Source organism: Physcomitrium patens, chromosome 3, assembly GCF_059467195.1.
Source record: "Physcomitrium patens ecotype Gransden chromosome 3, ASM5946719v1, whole genome shotgun sequence".
NCBI lineage: Eukaryota > Viridiplantae > Streptophyta > Bryopsida > Funariales > Funariaceae > Physcomitrium > Physcomitrium patens.
The window spans coordinates 8,739,033-8,760,345 of record NC_143412.1 but is presented as its reverse complement, the minus strand read 5'-3'; the positions used below and the strand labels follow the sequence as shown (position 1 = coordinate 8,760,345).

At 43.9% G+C, this 21,313-nt stretch overlaps 4 protein-coding genes across 7 annotated transcripts; 2 read left to right on the top strand and 2 right to left on the bottom strand.

Annotated features, from left to right (window-relative positions):
* The first annotated feature begins 4,310 nt into the window (after nucleotides 1-4,310).
* Nucleotides 4,311-7,905, top strand: LOC112279783 (uncharacterized). The gene is made up of 2 exons (XM_024514453.3): nucleotides 4,311-6,338; nucleotides 6,513-7,905. The coding sequence occupies exons 1-2, from the start codon at nucleotides 4,454-4,456 to the stop codon at nucleotides 7,310-7,312; spliced, it is 2,685 nt and encodes an 894-aa protein (XP_024370221.1). The 5' UTR covers nucleotides 4,311-4,453; the 3' UTR covers nucleotides 7,313-7,905.
* A 131-nt stretch (nucleotides 7,906-8,036) lies between these two features.
* LOC112279836 (uncharacterized) lies at nucleotides 8,037-11,213 on the bottom strand. The gene is made up of 7 exons (XM_073532671.2): nucleotides 10,690-11,213; nucleotides 10,291-10,419; nucleotides 10,097-10,179; nucleotides 9,802-9,942; nucleotides 9,032-9,689; nucleotides 8,595-8,908; nucleotides 8,037-8,484 (listed from the first exon to the last, which is right to left on the bottom strand). Exons 1-7 carry the CDS (start codon nucleotides 10,865-10,867, stop codon nucleotides 8,287-8,289), a joined length of 1,701 nt encoding a protein of 566 aa, XP_073388772.1. The 5' UTR covers nucleotides 10,868-11,213; the 3' UTR covers nucleotides 8,037-8,286.
* Nucleotides 11,214-11,727: 514 nt separating this feature from the next.
* Nucleotides 11,728-17,814, bottom strand: LOC112279782 (U-box domain-containing protein 44). 4 transcript variants are annotated; one of them, XR_002969152.3, is made up of 4 exons: nucleotides 15,292-17,814; nucleotides 14,854-15,154; nucleotides 12,591-14,166; nucleotides 11,728-12,006 (listed from the first exon to the last, which is right to left on the bottom strand). XR_002969152.3 is itself a non-coding variant. In XM_024514452.3 (3 exons), exons 1-3 carry the CDS (start codon nucleotides 16,531-16,533, stop codon nucleotides 12,647-12,649), a joined length of 3,063 nt encoding a protein of 1,020 aa, XP_024370220.1. In that variant the 5' UTR covers nucleotides 16,534-17,814; the 3' UTR covers nucleotides 12,494-12,646. The 4 variants fall into 4 exon arrangements, 1 of the variants encoding a protein (XP_024370220.1); XR_002969150.3 differs by lacking the exon at nucleotides 11,728-12,006 and adding an exon at nucleotides 12,096-12,487; XR_002969151.3 differs by lacking the exon at nucleotides 11,728-12,006 and adding an exon at nucleotides 12,096-12,295.
* Nucleotides 17,815-17,973: 159 nt separating this feature from the next.
* LOC112279784 (uncharacterized) lies at nucleotides 17,974-19,696 on the top strand. Its single transcript, XM_024514454.3, has 4 exons — nucleotides 17,974-18,301; nucleotides 18,523-18,945; nucleotides 19,115-19,201; nucleotides 19,374-19,696. Exons 1-4 carry the CDS (start codon nucleotides 17,987-17,989, stop codon nucleotides 19,542-19,544), a joined length of 996 nt encoding a protein of 331 aa, XP_024370222.1. The 5' UTR covers nucleotides 17,974-17,986; the 3' UTR covers nucleotides 19,545-19,696.
* The last annotated feature ends 1,617 nt before the right edge of the window (nucleotides 19,697-21,313 follow it).

Genomic DNA, 21,313 nt, shown 5'->3' with positions numbered 1-21,313 from the left:
TCCTATTATCTCCTCCCTTTTTCTCTGTATATTTAAGTATATGTATATGCTCATTGAAAATGATTGTATAGTTTTGATATGTTCTTGTCGGAGTTTCTTCTTTTTTGTGAAAGTCTACGTGTGTGTATTCCTTGTAGAATCACCAACCCGAAACCTTATCGTTGAAGAAAAAATTAAATGAAATTAAACTGAATGAATAGAAACTAGTTAAGAAGCTTTCAACAAGTTCAACATTAAGTTATAACTTTATTTAGGCAGAGCATCTACAAACTTTTAGTGATGATCTGATTTTGAATTAATGTTTAAAATTCTTCTTGAACACTTTTACCTTCAGTCTATCTAATTTTACATGAATATTTTTTAATGTTTTATAAAATATATATATATATATATATATTTATATATCTATTTATAATCTTCCATTGTTGTCTTTAGTTGTGTTGTTCAAAAACGATATGAGCCTCTTCTCTAATTTTTTATGGACATATTTTAGATAATCTTTTATTGTTGTCCATAGTTGCATTGTCCAAAAGTGATGAGATAGCATAAATCCTTTTTAACAACATTGCTCCACAATAATTCTTCCAATTTCTTTTTTTCACACCCATTTCCTCATATTACCACCCCTCTTTTATACACACACCCACCCACCCACACACACACAACTTACGATGTGCTTAAATAACATTTGGTACTTCAAAAACAACTCAACATTAAAGAATGATAGTAGGAAAGTTTAAAGTTGTCGGTAAAGTTAAAAGCAGATACCACCGAATGGGGCATTCTCATCCAGCAGTGACTCAGATGCGGTGCATTCACACAATGGATCACAGTCTCAGGCTCCAACCAATGAGACTAGGTGACAAGTGGACGAGGGGGTGGAGTGCACGTCACGGTTTGGAGTGACGACGTGGCGTGCCAGCTCAGACAGACCTGCCTTGTGCACACCACCCATCTGCTAAGTGGATTTGGCGCCAAAAAGCATTCAGCTATCACAGTGCCACGTGGTGGGCATGAAGGGGGGAGGAAGCCTTCATTTTTACCCCCCTTGTATGAAAAGCAGCTTCATCCAACGTTTCGTTGCAATTTTCTTTTTCATCCTCTGGTCAATGGATGAGATCATCCACGTGTGATAACTCAACATACTATTGTTGTGGAGTAAACTAGTTTCAACGCTTGAATAATTTAAAGGTTTGCCGGTATTCATGTTCAAGTGAAAATTGTGGTAATTGTTCTTGATATTATTGTCAATATTTGGGTTCACGCAACTAACCATGGAATTGATAAAAAAACAACAACGACAACAACAAAAATAATAATAAATTGTATAGTTTTTAGTGGTGGCTTGTAGTGACCTTGACATGGATGAAACATGGATGGAGAATGGATATGGGTGGATGAGATTATAGTCTTGGTTTATTTATTATTATTTATTTATTTATTATGATAAACATATATTGAAAGAAAATTTCTCATTCGATTTTTCTGTATAGAAATGGATAGTTAAATATTATGCTTATTACATTAAGCTAAAAGCATTCAACATATACAAACCCAAATATATAATTCGGATACTGACAAATCAAAAGAAGAAATAGTCATGCCTTTTGAGGTTATTTTGAATTCAAATAAAAAATAAACTCTGAAGATTTTTTATGGTAAAAACGCATAATAAAAATAAAAAATAAAATTTGAGCACAAGGATGACTTATACTTGATTCAGTGAAAGATTGTACATGTTTTGAAGACAAAAAAAACTTCAGAATTTTCAAGCAAACTGTACCTTTTTAACAGGTGAAGATATTGATTTTATAAATACAAGAAAGTTGAAAAAAAAATCACATAATATATTATAGCATTATTATTATTTTTTATTTGTTACCCTTATTTGTTGAACCATGCTTTTTGTAAGTTAATTTTACACGCATCAATATATTTCATTCACCCAGTAAGAATTACTGTTTTTATGCCTAATAAGAATATCATGCAAACTTTGTCATACATGATTATCTCGGAAAAAGTAAACTATAAAAAAGAATCTATCAACCTTTAATGAATAATAATCCCACTACAATCACATAAGGATTAATACCAATCAATTACAAATGATACGACTTTTTATTAATACACAAACCTACATTTGAAAATTTTAGGATTTTTTTTTGGATAGTTTAACAGAACATTAGAAGCAGCCTACTTTGTTTGAAGTCACTGCATCCGTCACTGAAGTAATTTTTTTACTAAGAAATCAATAATGCTTCAATTTAGTTGCAACAACCAATAATATGTAAAAGCACATTAAAAATTTAATGATCATTTCGGTAAAACCACTTAATCTTTTCCTTTCTACCACAAAAAACACGGTCATTATCTCTTCTTGTTGAAACTCACAATAAATATGATTTTGATTTGGAGGAACTATCAACGATAAGGCTGAATATTTTTCAATTTTTTTTTTTAAAATATATTGTATGTTTGTATATATACAAGGTCGTTGAACATAAGTGAAAATCATTTGAAGAATTTGTAAAAGTAATAAGCAAAAATGGACAGTTCTGTTAACATCATTGATGTGAATATCATCAATTATTATTATTATTAAAAATATTTCCAATAATTTAAAACTACTTTACAATCCCTAAATAATTGGAATTAATTATTATTATTATTATTTTTTGTAATTTTTTTCTAAATCATCTGCTTGGTTACTTTTTATGTGAAAAACCTAATACACCACATAAGGGTTTCTTTTGCTTCATATTCAAAGTTGGATAAAAGTAGGACAATGGCAACAGGAATCACCAGCTATTCACATACTAGGTACATGAAATCTAAATATCACTATATTTAAATAATAACCATTAATAAAACACATCAAGTTAAAATATCAAATAAACCAATTTATACACTTTTTTCTCATTTTATCAAGGTGTCAGAGCTCCTCTTCAACTCTTAAACCCTTTTAAACACAAAACTCTGGGTGGTCAGAGATTGCCAGTCCAGAAAGGTTTTACAGAGATGAAGAGCAACAGAACTGTGTATTATTAGAGTCCTCTTCCAGACCCCATCACCGGGCCCTCTGGCAGACCCCATCACCGCCTCCGACGTGAATGATATTGCTAAAAGCTCCACAGACTTTACCAAGTCTTTACACGTTTGCAAATACCAAGTCTTCCATTTAGGGTTTTCATATTCTATTGTTATTCTTACCTGCAACACCGCCCATCCAGTCCTCGCCTGAATGCCAACTCTGCAGAAAAAAATAAAGAAAAATAGACTGTCGGTGGTTTGGTGGTAAATATTAAAAAAAGGAAAGAAAAAAAGGCCGAGATTTGATGGGAGTTCGGTAAACTTCGTCAGCATCAGCATGAGTTTGTATAGCATAGTAAATGAAATGAAGGATCGAAGAACGTGGCGTGAAGGGTTGGCTGGATTGACGTCTGGGTTATAGGCTGTTTCGGACAACAGGCTCTGGTAGCTTATCTGTTAACCGCCATTCGATGCCGACTTAAAACCACCAGTTTAGCGGAGAAACGGAGACTTTCGTGCAAGGCCGGTGTAACAATATTGTTGTGCTGTTGCTTCAAACCCTGTGCTTCGTTTGCGTTGAGATGACCATGTCCTTTAATCTACAGTTTTGACTCCAGAACTGAATTCCATCCAGAACACTAACCCCACAATTTCCAAACCTGCGTGGAAATTGGAAAAACTTAAATGACACAGTATGGTACGTTGGCAGTTACTGTACACTTGTGTTGTCTGTATGCCACCAAAGCTCTGTAACTAAAGATTAACGTCGTATTCACTCAACCCAGAAACTCTAATGCCAATCTTCCTTTACATTCAGCGACGATGAGACCGGAGGAAAGTATACTGTTGTCAGCGTGTTGGAGAATGATAAGAAATGGTCGCTTGAAGAATTGGTCGGTGGCGTTGTAGGAGTGGATTTGTTTGCCACTTGTGATTCTGAGTTTGCGTTTTCTCCAATTGTTTACCGTGCTTTGAGAAAACTCGATGGTTGCAGTTGGGGTTTTGGATATACAGCTGGCGTGGTTGTGCAATGCAGTGTCGCGGATTAGGAGGGTGGACAATATCAGGATGGAATGAGTCTGATAATAGAAGCAATTCGGGGTCGTGGTTCTAGTGAAGTGTGACTCTAGGTGCGTGTGTTAGTTGTAGCTTAGACCTGTCACCCCAGTTTCTTGTTGGGAAGGTCGAGGAGATTTAGATTTTGAAGTTTATCATAAGAGTCTTTTTAAGTCGTCACGCTTGAGTGAAGCTGTCGGTAATATTATAAATAGTGTTTTGGTTTCTCCGACACTTCTCCGCCTTGATTTGGGTTGCCATTTAGACTTGAAAGGATTTTATGAACTTGATTTCAATCATTTCGTATTGCAGTAAGGCGAGCAATTACAATTCGCAGAAGTAAGGGTTCGATTGAGAGTTGGTCGCAATGAGGGAAGGACCGCAAGCGAGGGAGGCCCTGGAATTGTTGAGTTTGCTTTGGAACCATCCTGTTCTGACGGGCTTGCTAATCCTCGTTTTCACTCCCCCTTTCTTCCCCTTGGTGGTCTACTTCTCCCCACTCCTCATGTACACAGCGCTCTGCGTGGTGGCGCTTGTAAGCATAGAGAAGTTCAAGGTGGGGGGAGGACCGATGCAGCGAGAGAATCATCTCGGCGGAGACCCTGGGGTCAGCACATGGGTGCCCACGGATAGGCCAGGAAATGCATCTATGCATAGTCACTTTGATTATTGCGACAATTACCTCCGCAACCTATTCAATAATATACACATAGCTCCTGTGACGCCAATGTGGACAGGAGACAATGTTGGCGATGCAACGACGACAAGAGTGACAGTTCAATTGCATCCGCAGCCAGTGGAAAACAACGTACAAGCACCAACGGCTGCAGAAAGCGACGACGATTGGTGGGATAAGTGGGTAAAGGAGTACGAGTCAAGATCAGGATGGGGAGAGCAAGAGGGTCAAGCATCTACAACTCCAGAAATCCAGACGTCGGAAAGATCACGAGCACCAGCACCAGCTCCAGCAACGACCCCTTCACCCACCATCATCAGAAAGGAGAGCAACAAAGGCGTTTCATCAATGGCTCCTGGTACACCGATCGGACGAGACATGTGTGAAGAAGAATGTCCTTCAGCTCCCCCTGCAGCTGATACTGTGGCTTCCGATGCAGCATCCCATTCAAATCCAATGATACCCAGGGAGGAATTGCCGAGTCCCTTTCAACCACCACCACCATCACCAACGCGTCCATCTTGCAATCAGGAAGAGGTGGTGGAAGCTGTGAAGTTTTCGGATTTGCAGGCTCAAATTTTCCTCATGCCAATCCGCACAGATAGGGAAAAACAAGTGGACAGGATTTGCGTGCCTGCACAAGAAATGTATTCAATTCCAACGAGGGTGGATGGGGAGCGCGTCTCAGCTGCGCAAGCGTTGAAGGCCATCAACAAGCTATTGTCCGTGGAAAAGGGTGGATATACTCCTGCCAATTCACTTCCAAGAAATCTCGATAGCGTTGTGAATGCAAAGACTGCTAAATTAGGGGATTCAACCGCAACAGAGCCTCAGGTCAGTCTCAGGAAGGAAGCAATAAGCCCTCAGTTGCATGAAAAGGTGAGTGCGGTCGCCGGTAAAGGACACGCAGTGGAAGTATCTGAGAAGAACAGGAACAAGATTGATTTTGGAATTTCTACTGACGTTGCCGGAGAAACTCCTCTTCGACAATTAAAGGCATCGCGGTCGGAGAAGCACAGCCGGGTATCTATGGGGTACTCTCCTATTCCGCTTCGCACTTCGAGAGGTCTGAAGTCAGAGAAGGTTCCAACTCCTCTCCACTTCTCCCCCCACCTCTTACAAGGCTCGCAACTTTTGGCTCCAAAAGGAATCTCACCTCGTCTGCCGAATCTGACTACGGTCCCTCTTGGCAATCCTGTGGACAAGGTCCCCCAGTGGGTGTACGATGGGATTCCGAAGGAGAGCGCAGGAAGCCACGTCAAGGAAGCTGAAACTGCAGAGGAAAAGAATACTGAGTCCTTCGAACATGGCGTGAAGGTATTATCTCACAGGAAGAGGAGGACGCATGCTCGTCGGCCGTTGCCAATAGAAGTAGACGCTGAAACTCTGCAAGTACGTTCATTCGACTTCAGCACGCCTAATACACCGGGGTCAATCTCAACCGAATCAGTGACCCCTGTTGCCTCTCTGAGGAAGAAAACATCCAAGCAAGGATCTGGGGCTAGTTCGCCCAGTAGGGCTTCAGGAACAGGTTCGCTTCATGGAGCCGCCTTGATTGCAGAGTCCATTGCACCAGGTTTGCTCCCTATCCCCATTTTCCAAGATTTTGCAGCAGAGCGCACACATGAGAACAGTGATCGACATGAGAGGACATTCGCGGCTTTGATCGAAAGGTCAATGTTAAAGTCTCGAGCTTCTGCAGCCTATTCACCACGCACACCCTCATCAGAAGCTTCTCGTGATGGGGCAGGGGTAGAAGTGTCGTCTAAAAAAGCTCCAGTAGTAGCATCTCCACGGACAGCTTCATCTGCTGCATCTCTTCGAGAAGCCACAACCGCCACTTCAACTCAGCAAGCTTCAATCATGGCATTTCCTCGGCGAGTTTCGGGTGCAGCGTCACCCCAAAGCCCTTCAGTTGTGGCATCTACTCATGAAGTCACGTTTGCAATTTCATCTGAAGGAGTTTCAATCACCGCATCTCCTCGACAAGCCTCCGCATCGTCATCCTCTCGAAGATCTTCAGTGCCATCCTCACCTTCAATGCCACATTCTAGGAGGCGGTTACATGGCTCCAAATGCGCCACTGACCAACTAACTTTTGCAAGTTCAAGTCCACGCATCGAAGTATCACACTGTGATGCCCAGCCAGGAGCTGAGAAGAAGGTAAAAGTCTTAGCTAGAGCAGCAGCAGAACCTCCAGAAGAATTCACTCTAATCGAGAAAAATGCTTTGTTGGTGGACTCGAGAATTCAAGAAGACTCAATCGTTGCTGCACTCTCTGACGAAGAGGCGCTTCACTCGGGTAGGAATCTCAGCCCACGGAGATCACCAACAGGAAAATCCAGGAGGCGGCTTGAACCAAGGAGAGTAGTGACAAGCGAAGAAAATGACATGTTCTGGAAGACGAATTCGTCACTAAGGATTTTAGAATCTTCATCTGACGACGAGCGCAAGTCGGTCACTCCCAGGATGTCACGATTAATAGGGAAGACCGTAAAGCCACTAGTATGGCGATCACGCTCGATTGAAAACCGGGAAGATAGTGATTGAGCTCTTGCATCAGAATTGGTAGAACGAGGCCAAGTAAACTTGACTTTCACCACGTTTGGCCGCCAACATGAAAATTCTTCGGCCACAGGTATTGCTGCCGGGTGCCTTGAGTGTAGAAACCATCTGAATGGTTGGCTCTGAATAGTTTCTAGTGGAATACAGGTGGGTACCGTGCCAGGCTGCTCTGCAGAAGAGAAAGCTCTTAGCTGGTTGTAGATATGAATACGCATAGGAATCTTCATGGGAAACATTGTTTTAGCCTGTATATGAGCCAGCCTGCTTTGATGACCTATTGGTCAGAATGTTTCCTCACCTGCATTTCAACGGCAGTCTCTCCACTTTCGACGCCACCCATAAATGAATCATTCACCATTGCTCACCGAAACGATTCATTCAGGTGGGTAAAATGCTCACATCAAACATGAGCTTAAATCACAAGTAGGGAGTAAGGAATAGGTGTTCAAGTTGAATCTCATGACCGAAATAGGGGGAAAAATCAGCAGAAGTGAGTTCTTGTTAAATCGCTTTGTAATGTACATGACCTTCACAATATTTCACATTTTGATACATATTTGTACTGTCGATTTAAGCAAGATTTTGAAGCACGAGCCTATATTTCTTAATACAAAAGGTTTCATGGATGCAGTGCAGTTTTATAGCTAAATCTTAATAGCAACACATACACAATGTATAGGAATGAACGACATTCTGGATTGGATCCGTGTTGCAAAATTATATGATGTTATTGCTGATGTGCTGGGGATGCTGGTGCTTGGGGCAACATACGCACAATACAACATATTGGTAATGTTTAGAAAATTACTATTGTGGTTGGAGACTTGCCTCAAAGTTTCATCTAGTATCATAGATACTTGCTCAGGTATGCCTCTATCTATCTCTGATTTAAACTATGCTGGAGAATTTTCAACCACATTATATACATGCTTAACACACAACACTCTAGGAACCCTGATCTACGTGTGAAGCTTAGAAAGCAAGTTCCAGGCGTGGTATGCCAAACCCGCCAAACTCAAAAGATTCAACGAAGCTGAATATCCATGCAATTCCTTGAATCTCTTGTTCTTTCCAGCAAGCTCCTTGCCGACATTGTTCTCTGTTGAAGTCAATCCCTTCCCTTCCTCTTTCTCCAACTTCATTCTTTCGAGATAAAGCTGTGAAACAAGGAACGCAGTCAGCGATCTTCACTTACAAAAGGATAGAAAAGCATGGAAAGTGAAAGGTGTAGACAGAAGTACGAAAATCCATCGACAAGGGCACATACCTTTGTCGTTTCCGGTTCAAGGACGTAGGCATTGTAAGCCGTGGTACTGGTCAAGATGAGGAGGTTCAGGATCTGCCATTTTGAAGCGATGCTCATAAGCATGTAGAGGAATGTCAGTGAACCTTCAGCGGAAGTCAAGAACCGGAGGTACGAAGGGAACATCTTGGTTTGCACCTGGCGAAACTGCTCCCCGGGCATGCTCTGGGAGAGAACCCGACCCGACATGAAAGTCATCCACACAGCTGTTCCGAACGACACGCCCCAGGTGAGGAGATGCATGAAGCGCCAAAATTTGCTCCAGAACCCGGGCTTGGCTGCACATCCATTCGTCAAATTTTCACCATTACAATCATGAATCAAGACAAAAATCCATCAAATCCAAGAAATGTCACAACCGTGTCGCCAATTACAGGTCACAGTGTCGAAAAGTCTCTTGCCTATTTTGTCCGCACCAACGGCGGCTGCTCCTGCAGCGAGCACCTCCTTCCCTTTTTGACTGTAATCAGAGACAGCTTCTCCAGTTTTCCCCGCCATGTCTCCCGTAGACTCCTTAGCTCGACCAGCGGCATCATACACAGTGTTAGCAGCCTGGCTAGCTTTCTCTACAACCGGTTCCGTTACTCCTGCAACCTTACTCCTGGCTCTTTGGAGGAAAGACTCAGATTCAGGTGCTTGATGCCACACGTATCTTGTGTTTCCAACTATGACGTCGTAAGGGGAGTAGTTTCTAAGATAGCTGTGGTCGTCATCAGCCGCTTTGTGCCACCCCAAGATCTCGATGATGCTGCCAAGCTTGTTCTTTCCGGTCTCATAAGCATCTGATGAAGTATCACGCGCATAATCGTATGCTCTCGACGCATACCCTCTGTCGGACGGGGCTTCGTAGCCTGCAGTTCTATATGCAGTGTCTCTAGTTGCCTGTCCAACCCGTGATAAGGAGTCGCCTGTTCGGTATGCGGCATTGGTGACGGTGTCTCTAGCTTTGTCGAAAATTCCTCGATTATCTTCCTGTCCATAACCCATTACGTGGTCCCTCACAGGAGCGGTGGTCGTCTCGTACGTCCTCGCAGCGCCGTCTTGCATATTCTGAGCAGCCTGGTTTATAATTGTTCTCGTAAGCTTGAGATCGGAGCCTTTCACTACTCAAGTTCAATTGACACACCCTAAAACATTCTCAAGAAGATATATGACATCCAGAATACCTTACCCTTCTTGCAGCATCGGCGGCACGCTGGGTGTAAGTTGGTTCTGGATCTTGTTTCCCCCTTACTCTGTTCATCGCGCTGCTAGAAGTATCAGCTGTCGCATCGTAAGCCCAGGCTGCTGTGTCCCGGGCTGCTTGCGCAGTCTGCACGAGAGAGGCGTTCAACAGTTTAGACGGCAACTTCACAACCGTCGGACCAATTTTTATGTGTCTAATAAATTCATCTACTTCCACAGAATCAGGTGATTTCACTGCTGATGTTCAACTGATCAAGAAGGTTAAAAAAGGAAGCGCTTACACCAACTGGAGTATCCCTTACTGCTGCTGCGGCGTCGGCAGCTCTACGTTGCGCCGCGGTGGCTGCTTCAGCAATGTAGTTTCCTGCAGCCGATTGTGCGATGCATCACCAACAAGCATATGAACTTGTAATTACTACAAATCTAGAAAAGTGAGCCACCGAATTTCAAGACCTTGCAAACAGTAGGCACTAACCTGCTCTGTCTCGGTAAGCAGCTCCAGTTGGTCCACTGGAAGAGCGATCCCTCCCACCTCCAGTGACCACCTTAACCCCATCTCCTGCCGTTTCGAAAGCTGCGTTCGCTGTCTGCTTGATGCTATTGCCTACCTCAGCCACCATCTCACCTCATTTAGAGTCTTCTTCTCCTTTCCAAATCAATCAACACTACACTAAGCCAAATCAACCTCTAACACCAGGAAAAACCGTATCCCCATTCTCTTTGAAGAAAAACTCTTAGTACATGTTCAAGTTCACTCAAACAAGCAGTTCATTCAAACAAGATCTCAAATTCACAACACATTCCGGCTTCAATGTCGAGCATAGCTTGCACCATTTCTACACTCCAGGACAGAATTGAGATCCAAGTCCCTCACCAACATTGCTAGCGGCGTCTGCTGTGTTCCGAACCGCCCCCTTGGCGTACTCTTTCGCAGCTTCTGCTGCAGTAGCAGCCTCCTCGTTTCTACCACCCCATATTGCTTCGGTAGAAACTGGCGACAACAAAAGCACAATCAACAGCCCCAATCCCAAAGCTCCTGCGCCCATCCTCATTCCCCTAAGTTTTCCTGCTCCTCACCACTAAACGTTTGTTCTGCCCCCTTCTATGTACCGCTGTTGCATTCAATCAGTTCTTGACCATTTAATCCTAGTTCTGGCTTACTTGCAACCAATCTGTTGCTTGGATCCCGCTCTTAACTCTTATTCAGCCCTTGTCAGGAACCATTCAGAGATCAGAACTCTAGACATAGAATCAAGCTAACAAATATCTCAGGGTTATTCGCACAGCCAATGCGAAACTTCATAATGCGATTATAAGTTCGACATATCCATTCCTGAAGGCAAAATGCGAGTGAGCGAGAAGGGGATGCGCCTCGACGGATTCCTCAGACGTGCCAACTGGTTGCCTCAAGTACTGGATTCATAGCCCACGTTTAAATAATAGGCAAATTAGGTACAAATTTTATAAAATGGGGCTTAGTAGCAAAATTACCAAGTCAGACCATCAAATCGATCTGCTTTTCAATCCACTTGGGAGCATCTCTCCTCGACATCTGGATACGACAATAGCAAGCTCTTCCTGGTGTTTCTTCTGGAAACAGCGAATGCTATGAGATGCGCCCACTTGGACTCTTCACATGCAGCTTCAGTGCTGACGACACCTGGGTGTGGAATTCCGTGTGCAGTGGCGCGTGGTATTCAACTGTGTCTTTATACCCTCAATTGTGGGTTCGTGAACCTCCGATACATTCGTAATCGATCCTTTTCACCCATTATTAGATTCGTCTTTTACGGCTATTCTACTATAACGTCGGTAGTAATTACTGTTTGTTAACCTTAGAAGAGAAAATGAAAAACTCAATGGCATTCAATGAAGATAAACTATGTGTGTGGGTGAGTATTTATAGACATACATGAATATGATACGTAGTGTCATGTTATCTTTCAACTCTGTCGCTGAAGCGGTTGTCGGCATTCAAGTGAGCTTCAGGATGTAGGATTCTGCTTTGCCTCCCAGTGTGGCGCTTCCAAAGCTGGAGAGGTAAATTTGTTTACCTTGTACCTGGTGGCTATACAGATTACTTGGTTGACATAAGAACGCGAAAGGACTAAATTTCTACTAGTTCTCATGACCAATAGCAACCATAATTCAAGTCTTTTCTGGGACGTGACGGATATCTGTGAACAGTCCACTAGCAAATAAATACAGGTTAGATGCTAGTTATGATAGCAATAAAAGGATCTTCAGGTAATAGTGAAGAATTGTATGAAGAGGATCTCGAAGAGGAAATAACCATGATGTTTGACTAACTTCCACATTACTGAAGTGCAGTCATTTGATAATCACGTGGTTCCTCACCAAATCCTTGGATGGCTGCTACTTAGGCCATTTGAAGGATTGTTGGGAATCATGAAAACAGCCTCTAAATCATGCAGCAATTCCTACATTCCCCATTTTACACCATTCTCCAGGGTGCCACCCTGAACTCGCACAGCAACAGCTGATAATTACAGGTAATTCTGGACAATCCCAAGAATATCTCCACAGCACCAATGAAGCATTCAAAATTCCAGTCTGAATTTGTGTCAGACGCATACAAGGGTATGTGGAAAGCACGATCAGTTTGAACATTAGTGATCATGAACGCACCCACTTGCAGACGCAGCTAGGCTCTAGAATTGACAACAGTGTAATAGTTAGCTCCTTGATTACAACAGCATAAAGAATGCGAAATAATAGACACATGGAAGAAGATTACATGGGAATTTAACTTACAATCACAACCCTCCCTAGCGAAGCGCAGTTCCCTTGGGCCCCGCAACAAAACCCTGTTAGAAATACGTCGACTGATTGTGGAGTATGTTCAAGTGAGCCAGGATCTTGGCTGCCAGAGGACGCGTTGCAATAGAACCCTTCTGAGTCAAATCAATGAGCGGCATCTGCGCGGTACTCCCAAATTCAATCTTGTACTCCTCAATGCGAAATACCCTTTCAAGCATCCACACGGCCTTTTCTTTAGCATCCACACTGCCTACAGTCAGTAACCTGACAATAAGACGGATCCCTTGCGCTTGCGCAATCACCTTGACTGCATTTTCCAGAGTGGCGTCATTGACGAGGAGCGTGCCAAGGGCAGTGAGCGCTGCGTAGTCAGCTCCGTTCTCTTGCACTTCAAGCGCTTGCACTAGAGGTTGCACTGCTTGCGCCATCACCAGACAAAAGGTGGTCTTCACGGAGCACGGACCGCCATGAATGCTGCAACCCACAGGCATGGCGGGTCTGAAACAGGAAAAGCACGACCGGGGAACGTTTTCTTTTAAGGCAAGTCCCTCGCTGCTGAGGGAAAAGTGGCCGAGCGCGGTAGCAGCTTTGCACTTCGCCAATGGTGTCCCAGTTTGAAGAAGTGTAACGAGACGAGGGATTGCATCAAGATCAGCTGCCTTTTGTTGCAAAACCCTGACGTTAGAATTTTCCGGAGAAGTGAAGCGTAAAAGAGCTCCAGAAGCGCACTCTGCGAGTGCGTTACGCACAGTCCGAGGGCCACTCTTCGGTCCTCTCGAGGGGTTAAGGAGGTTTACAATGGCGGGTAACGCATCAGCTTGCAAGAGGACATCTGTCATTTTTGCATTACTCATGGGAAGGTTGTTAATGATGCCCACAGATGCCATTTTCTCTTCGTCTCCACTTGAGTCCACTAGCAGCTTCACCAGCGCCTTGATGTAGGTTGGCCCTAAATGATCAGCCAAATCTTTTCCCGCGCCCTCACTTGACAAGCATTTCAATAGCTTGAGCGCGGGAATACGAACCTCTTCACCGGGAGCTTCACAGAACGGAAGGAGGAGCTGGATAGCGCCACCTTCTCGCATTTTGGTTCGCACCTCCCGAGCATCCGAGATGCTAGACATCCCCAGAAGCGCCCGGAGCAGGTGTCCCTGAATCATTGGCCCTGCAAGGTTGAGTAACGACAATAACTGGAACAATGTTTCATCAGATTCAAGGATGTTACCATGGTGGTCAATTTTGGTCCCTGCATTTGTACTCGCCATAGCAAGATTCCCAAGGGTAGCTGCTGCATTTTCTTTCAAGCTCATCACAACGGAAGTGACAGAGAATAAGAGCCGCAGAATTGGAGGAATGACTCCAGCTTCAATCATGATCTCTCGATTTTCAGCTAGCGTTGAGAGATTCTTCAAAGCTCCTAGAGCTGCCGCTTTTGATTCCAGTTTGCCTACAGAGATCATCTTCACCAACGGAGGAATGGCTCCTTGTGCCGCTAGCGTTGCTTTGCTTTGGTCCGTCAGCCCCATGCGTGATAATGCGCTTGCCATTAGGATTTTCGTCATGTCCGGACCTGCACAGCGCGAACATTTGAACCCAACGTAGAAACACTTAATGTACAGTATATGAGAAGTCTTGAATGATCGCTGGAACTTAGGAAGTTCGTCCTGAACAACAAATTATGATTCAAGACGAATTTGTAGGAGAGTTCTCGAAAACTTAGACTGGTATTTTTAAAACTAAAGCATGAATAGCACAATAGCTGACATGAAGAAATATGAAAGATGTACGACCAAGAGCTAGGCCATAAACCTGGTAATTTAGACTTGACCGAGAGACATTTGAACAACAGATAGGTGCCTGATCATTACAGAAGTGGAGCTTAGCAATGCTCTAAAAATAACAAGTGGTTTGATGCCATGATAAACTATGTAGAGAAATACGACGTATTTCAAAATATATGAATAAGTGCATTTCTGACCTTTTAAAAGATCATATCAAACTGTATGGAATGGACTTCCTTATTATAACGTGAAGCCACCTAACTATCTTTAATACGTTATCATGAATCACACAGAAGAAGCAATATTGAGGGACCCGCAGAATATACTACACAAACACTAAAAGGGGCACTGTCACACAAGTTGCTTAGTACTCACACTGATTAAAAGGAACGGTGTCAAAGAGGAAGTAGGAAGATATCAGGAATAATAAGTTTAAGGCAACGAAAATAAACAAAAACATGACACCGTATCCTCACCTTCATTCAAACGTTGGGCAAGCGGTCCAAAGTAATTTGCTTCACCCATTTGAACGACATTCTGGTCGTTATTAGCAAGATTGTTGAGAAGCTCTCTGGCATCAGCTACAGACTGAGCATTCTCAGCATTCAACATGGTGACAAGCAGTAAAATGCAACCCTGGACCTTGCCAATCTTCTCACAGATTTCAGGATCTTTGGAGAGCTCTCGTAAGAGTGCTACAGCTTGTCTTCCCTCTCCTACATCCCTCGCTAGCGACTTCACCACCAACTTTATTGCACCTGCTGCCGCAATATTTTCCTAATTGTGCTCAACAAAACCAGCGTCCGAGAATCACTACCACACCGTTCATCCCCATAAAGTAGGAAACTTCATCAAAGAAAACACAATCTCAAAAAATAACGAAGTGAGATTTTTCAAAGCGATGCGTGAAGTACCTTATTTTCTTTGTTGTCCACAGACAGGCTACGAAGCAACTCAAGGGTCTCTTTGCGAACGATTTTCTGGTTAGATGAAAGGAGTTGAACTAGACACGGAATGAGACCCTCAAGAGCAATCCAGTACCGATGAATCCCTTTCTCTTCACTCAATGCCAGTAACGTCCTCAACGCAGAACATATCTCACTCTCACTAGTGCTTTGTAACTTAGGTTTCGTGGCGGCGATACTGATGGCTATGTTCCTCTCTCTCCATTCCTGTATAGACTGCCGCAATGCAAGGTTCGGCTTGATTTCTAGGCTCTCAAGCTCAACCTTCGTGGTGGGACAATTGGAATTTCCAGCAGACAACCACTTCTCAATCGCAGCTCTTTCATACGTTTGCCCTGATGCTATCTCAACTGGCTCCTCCATGATTTCATGAGTGATCGGGCAATAGAAGGTTTGAAGAGGCGGAAGAGGATGTCCCCGCCACCCACCAGAACCTCGCTTTTTCTGGTAATTTTGATCCTTTTCACTGGCAGAAGTGATTGCATCAGCACGACTAAGAAGAACGATGATCTGCTCAAGATATCGATACTCTTCCTGATTCTCTCGTGCTCGCGCGTCTTCCTTTTCCCTCTTGAGAACATCCAGCTCTTCCTTCAGAGAGGCTGGATTCGTCGGTACTCCAACTGCTCTTGCAATCTGCAGTAATAAATGATTTGCATACTCCGAGTTCGTCTGTCGGCTGCGGATTCCATCATTGATTTTAACAAGAATAGCCTCCTCATCGGTTCCAGGTTTGAACTGAGCTTTACGCATATCACTAGACAGCTTAGTCATCGTTTCCAGGGTCTCCACAGCCAAGTCCATACCGGAAACGGGGATAGAATCTAAACAATGACCTATCTCGTGGGTTATATCCTCAATTTCCTTGAGAAACTCCTGGCATTTCAAAATAAGGTAAAACTTACTCTTCGATGTGCATATGCTGATAACATATTGCGCTTTTGCTACTTCTTGTTCAATAGACATTAGGGTAACCTGCATCCCCGCAGGGTCGCTGACATTCTTGCTACCGAGCTCTTCCAGAATTAAGCGAATGCTCTCAAGATACTTGGACAGCATTCTAAAGTTTTCGTCCTCTATCAACACACCTTTGGCAGCTCGCTCAGCGCGCTCCACTTCCTTAAGCATCCTTGTCAGCACCTCTGAGTACCGTGCCAACATAGCATTGTCCATGCCCGTGGCATCCTTCATCCTTCCCAATCCGAAGCGTCTTCTTCACATTTTTCTCTTTCAACTACAACCGTGCGCGACCCTCGTATCCCCGTACCATAACCGGGCCTCGGTTGATTCTTCTCTGCAACTCTCTTCACATATGCAGGACTCACTCTTCTATGCTGGCTTCAAAGATGCCGGTAGGCAAAAATTACTTCGATCACTAAGCATCTACACAAACAAGAAACCAAATACTACAAAGTACGTAGCACAAAAGTCTCCACTCCTGATCTTGCCTTAGACATACTCCCGCAGAACCTAATTCAATTCCTTTATTTTAGACATTTCTGTCTTTCGACCACCGATCTTCAAGCCAGCTCATGCAAATAACAGAGTGCAACTTCCGCTCTTATACGCCAATTGACCATTACTGGGGGAAGAAGGCTGTGACTCAATGCATATAAGCTATAATAAGTTCACCAATTCGTCCAGCAGCACCGCAGGTAATTGCACCAGGTCTAATATATACAGAATTCACGGAATACCGGTAATGCCCTGGATTTCAAATATCTAACACAAGATTATAATGCTTCTTTGACCACTTCCGAGAACAGTGCGACCGAGTTTTTCATAAAAATCCAGATTCGATGACCTCAAAATCGAAGCTCTTGTTGGGTCTCGGCATGGAAAACAAACAGTTAACGCCGACAATCGTCGCGTGAACCCTTTCGACGGAATCCCATGTCGGCTACACAACACTGGCGATTGGTAAAGCGCTAAAATCCGAAGAAGAGCACCCGATTGTTACAAAAACATACGACGTTGCAGCCATACTCTCCCAGATCCGGTGCTGAGTGCTGGCCGCTTCCAACAAGGAACCTCCCCTCCATCGTTTCACCCATTAACATCTACTATTCAACTTCGAAGATCATGACGTTGCGTCCTTGGACAACAATCCTACACTTCTAAAGAAACAAACCTCGAAGCCTACCATTACCCTGTTTCTACCCACTTACGCAACCTCTCGATTGCAGGCTCCAACATCACCGAAACAAGACAAAGAGTAAACTCACAAGCTAAGGCAATGAACCAAAGCCTCTGACGGTACCATGAATGCGCACCCAGCCACCACACATGAAGCTCGGAAGGACCCACCTACATCCTCGGCACAAAAATTCTTTCTACCTCCGATTTGGAAGCAAGAAAGGTCAACCAACACCCCGCGACCATGAATTTCGGAGCTCCAACAGTCACAAACGTGGAAAATTTCCAATAGGAAGGGTGAGAGACCGACTAGACGCGAAGAGACTCACAGACGTAGAAGATGAGAAATCCAGCATTGCCGACACTGTAGCTTCTAGATAGATGTACCGGCCTTCCGTGGCCTACTTGGTTCCCACCTGTGTTCCCAGTCGGTTCCCACAATTGAGCTCATAGGATTATGCCCTCGAAAACCTAGGAATCCAGCATTTCTACGTCAATTCTCAGTTCCATGGCGATCCGCAATGTCTCTCTTGCGCAGTGGCTCAACCCAGTACGCTCAAGAATTGCAGGGATTGCAGAGAGTGGGAAAAGTTGGAGACCTTTGTTGTCTCGTGTTTCTGTTGGAGTTTTTGGGGCCGAGAATTGGTGCAACCAGAGTGCAGATGTGTGTGGCAGTGGCGGTGTGAGCTATGGACCACGAAGTATTCAGAGGAGGTGCCAAAGTGGAATTGCAAGAGCTGGGACATCGGTCTTGACAGCTTCCAGAGTGGAGACGGGGTCCAGCTACGTGCGCGTTATGGGTCCTGGCAAGGGTGATGCAAATGTAATGTGTTTATCTTTATACTTGCGGTTTTTGGTTGTGAAAGATTAGTTCTTGGGTGAAAGTCATGGTGATGAGGGGACTGCGTTTACGAAGTGCAATGCCGTTGAACAATAGTTTCGTCTGGTCTTCAGGGACCAGGGCACTAGGAATTCCTTTGGAGTGTACTGGTGTTAGGTTTTTGTGCTTTGAAGTGCACCCTGAGGCTAAAGGAGTAGATGCAGCTCGCAGGTATTGGACACCTCCTCGTCTTTGACGAATTCTTTGAGTTTCCCAACTCCACTGGTCTCCGGTTACGCGATCCCAATACTTTGCTGGAATCTGTCATATACTACTGCGATGAATCGTCGGCTGTGGGGCTGGGTGAATTCAATGACGCAGAGGAATTTAGACCCCGCCATGGTGTTCACCTTTACTTCAAATCAAACCTGCGTTCTATGAACCAAGAAGCTACTTCTGGTGGATTAGCAATGCATGACGGGGACTCTTGCGTCCTGGAGACAGGCGGAAGCCTTGTATTGCCCGTAATTGATCACGTGCGAGATGCTTCGTCAATAGATCCGACCATCATTGATAATGTTGCTGCTGTCAGAGTGATTGCGGGCAACTTCGGCAATGTCTCAGTGGGGCCCCCGCTTCATGACTTTGTGAGCACCTCTTCTCCTGCCGTCTGCTCAGCTTCTTCTATCATATTCTTCAAGCACGAATTACTCACGTACTCGCACTCTGAGCATACCGACTGGTGTTCCAGGTTTAAGAGTCCATGATTATTCATTTTATAATCAAATCATTTGCCTTCTGTTTCTATTGCTTCAGATTATGCTGGACGTGCGAATGCGGCCTGGATCGGAAATGTCTCTGCCTTTAGACCCACGTTTTGGAGTTATAATTTATATACTCGAGGTAACCTCTTTCTTTCTCTTTCTTTTTGTTTCTCAGTACCATATAATCACACTCAAGGTGATTGAGTAATGTGTCCCTAGATGCTCCTCTATCATATGCCTGAACTCACTGAAAACAATTTATGAGTCTTTTTAAGTGCTTTTAGTATTAAGGAGATATATTTTCTGTGCAGGGAGTGGGAATTTTTGAACCTAATCGGTTTGAGGAAGACGAGAGACCATTTTATCAGAATGAGGGCCACGGGTTGTACATACCTTCTTCACAGAAGCAAGCTAGTACAACAATACGAACACACGAGTGGTCGCAATTGCGTTTTATACTCGTTGGAGCCCCTACAGTCTGAGCGGTGGTTCCAAATGCTACCTTGACACCTACTTGATTTTCAAAATTTGATTCTACCCTACTGTGCCTATGATTTTCTACATCACTTGTAACTTCCCTAATAAATTTCTACGTCACACCTCGCATTGATCACAAGTTTCCAATTTCACAGAATTCATTGTCACAATTCAGGATGTCACCGGATATGCTTGCAACCATAGTCTTCAGCACATATCCATCTCAGTCCAAGAATCATGACGAAGATTTTGCATGCGACTGTGGGGCACGTGTTCATTCTCATAGAGCTTGGCGTATATATGGAGGTTGCCTGTCTTGACTTTGACGACCTTATGAGCTATATACGTAGGGAGGAGAGCTAGTCTGTCCGCATTTCTGCGATTTCTTCTCTCTAATTCGCATGTAAGAGTTCTTCACATTTAATTAATTTGTTCCGGAGTGGGGCTTGCGCATTGAACTGAAGCGGGTCTCAAAAGCTTAGCCGAGATTCCAGCTCTTCGTAGGAAGCTGCCATCAATGGGCGTAAATAGGTTATTGAATTAGCCAGAAGCTGTTTTTTCTTTTTGTCCTTTTTCTCTTTTTGTTTACATGAATTGAAAGAGATTAGTGTAGAGCTCGTAGCACTTGATAGCGAAGAGTGCACATGAAGGGTTCTCTTACAGAATAGCAGACAACCTAAATCGAATTCCCCACTAAATTTTAAGACCTGTACAACGACTTGAAGGGACGAGAGGTATGGACAGGCCGTCACAGCCAGTGATCTCAGCGTCCACTGGATGGTGGCGACTTGTATTATGAATTTCCATACGCTACCTTGGTCAGTGGTTCCTGCCGATAACCCACGCTCTTCATCTGTTGAAGGGTGCAACAACTCTCTGACTTCACTACTTTCGCCCTAAAATTTCGTTTAGATACATTGGAACTCATTCGTTGACTTGAAGTGCTGCTCCGTGTGATCGCAGCCAATTTTTTAGCGTCTGAAAATTGCAGTAAGAACCTACGACTAGGACTCTTAATTTTGTCGGAGGAAGTCGAGTAGTGATCATGTCAAGCAGCTTAGTTCGCATCCTCCATGTGCTAGTTGTAGTTGCCTGCTCTGAAACTGCAATTGCAAACAATGCAGATGGTAGCGGATTCACAGATTAACTGTTTATTGATTTCACTCTCACTATTTGGAAGTTTTATGAATTTCAAATTGGGCGTCTATCTTCGTTGAAAGCATTACTCATCAGTCTCTTATCCTGGCCCTCAGTTGCTGTAGCAACTACGCAGGAATGTAGCAACTGAGGACCGAGATGCAAGGGGCTGTGCAGCACCTGATGTTCTTGTGGAAGTCCATGAATGAGCAAGGCTTGCCTGCATCAAAGTTGATTTTGAACGGAAGGTATACATATTTTTCGAAAGATTATTGGTTTTAATTCTGTTGGTTTTCCAAACTTGTGCATTGAATTGTTCAAACAATTTAGTAGCTTTGCATGGAATTTAGTAGTTCTTTTTCAAGTGCATACAGCGGCTTTCAAGTTTCAAACACGGGCATTAATAGCCATGGTATCAACAAACTCTACTCCGAAGGACTTTATAGATGGGGGGGCAGCCAGATACATAACAATCATTAAAAGTAACATAGTTGTGTTTAAGATCATGCAGAGCTCCACGAAATTGAGAAGGAACTTTACCTGAGGCAACAGTGTCATGAAAACGGGAGAACGAGGAGGAGGAGGAGAACGGGTGGGTAGTGCAAGCATCGCGGGTGGAGGGGCGGAGGGGGGCGTT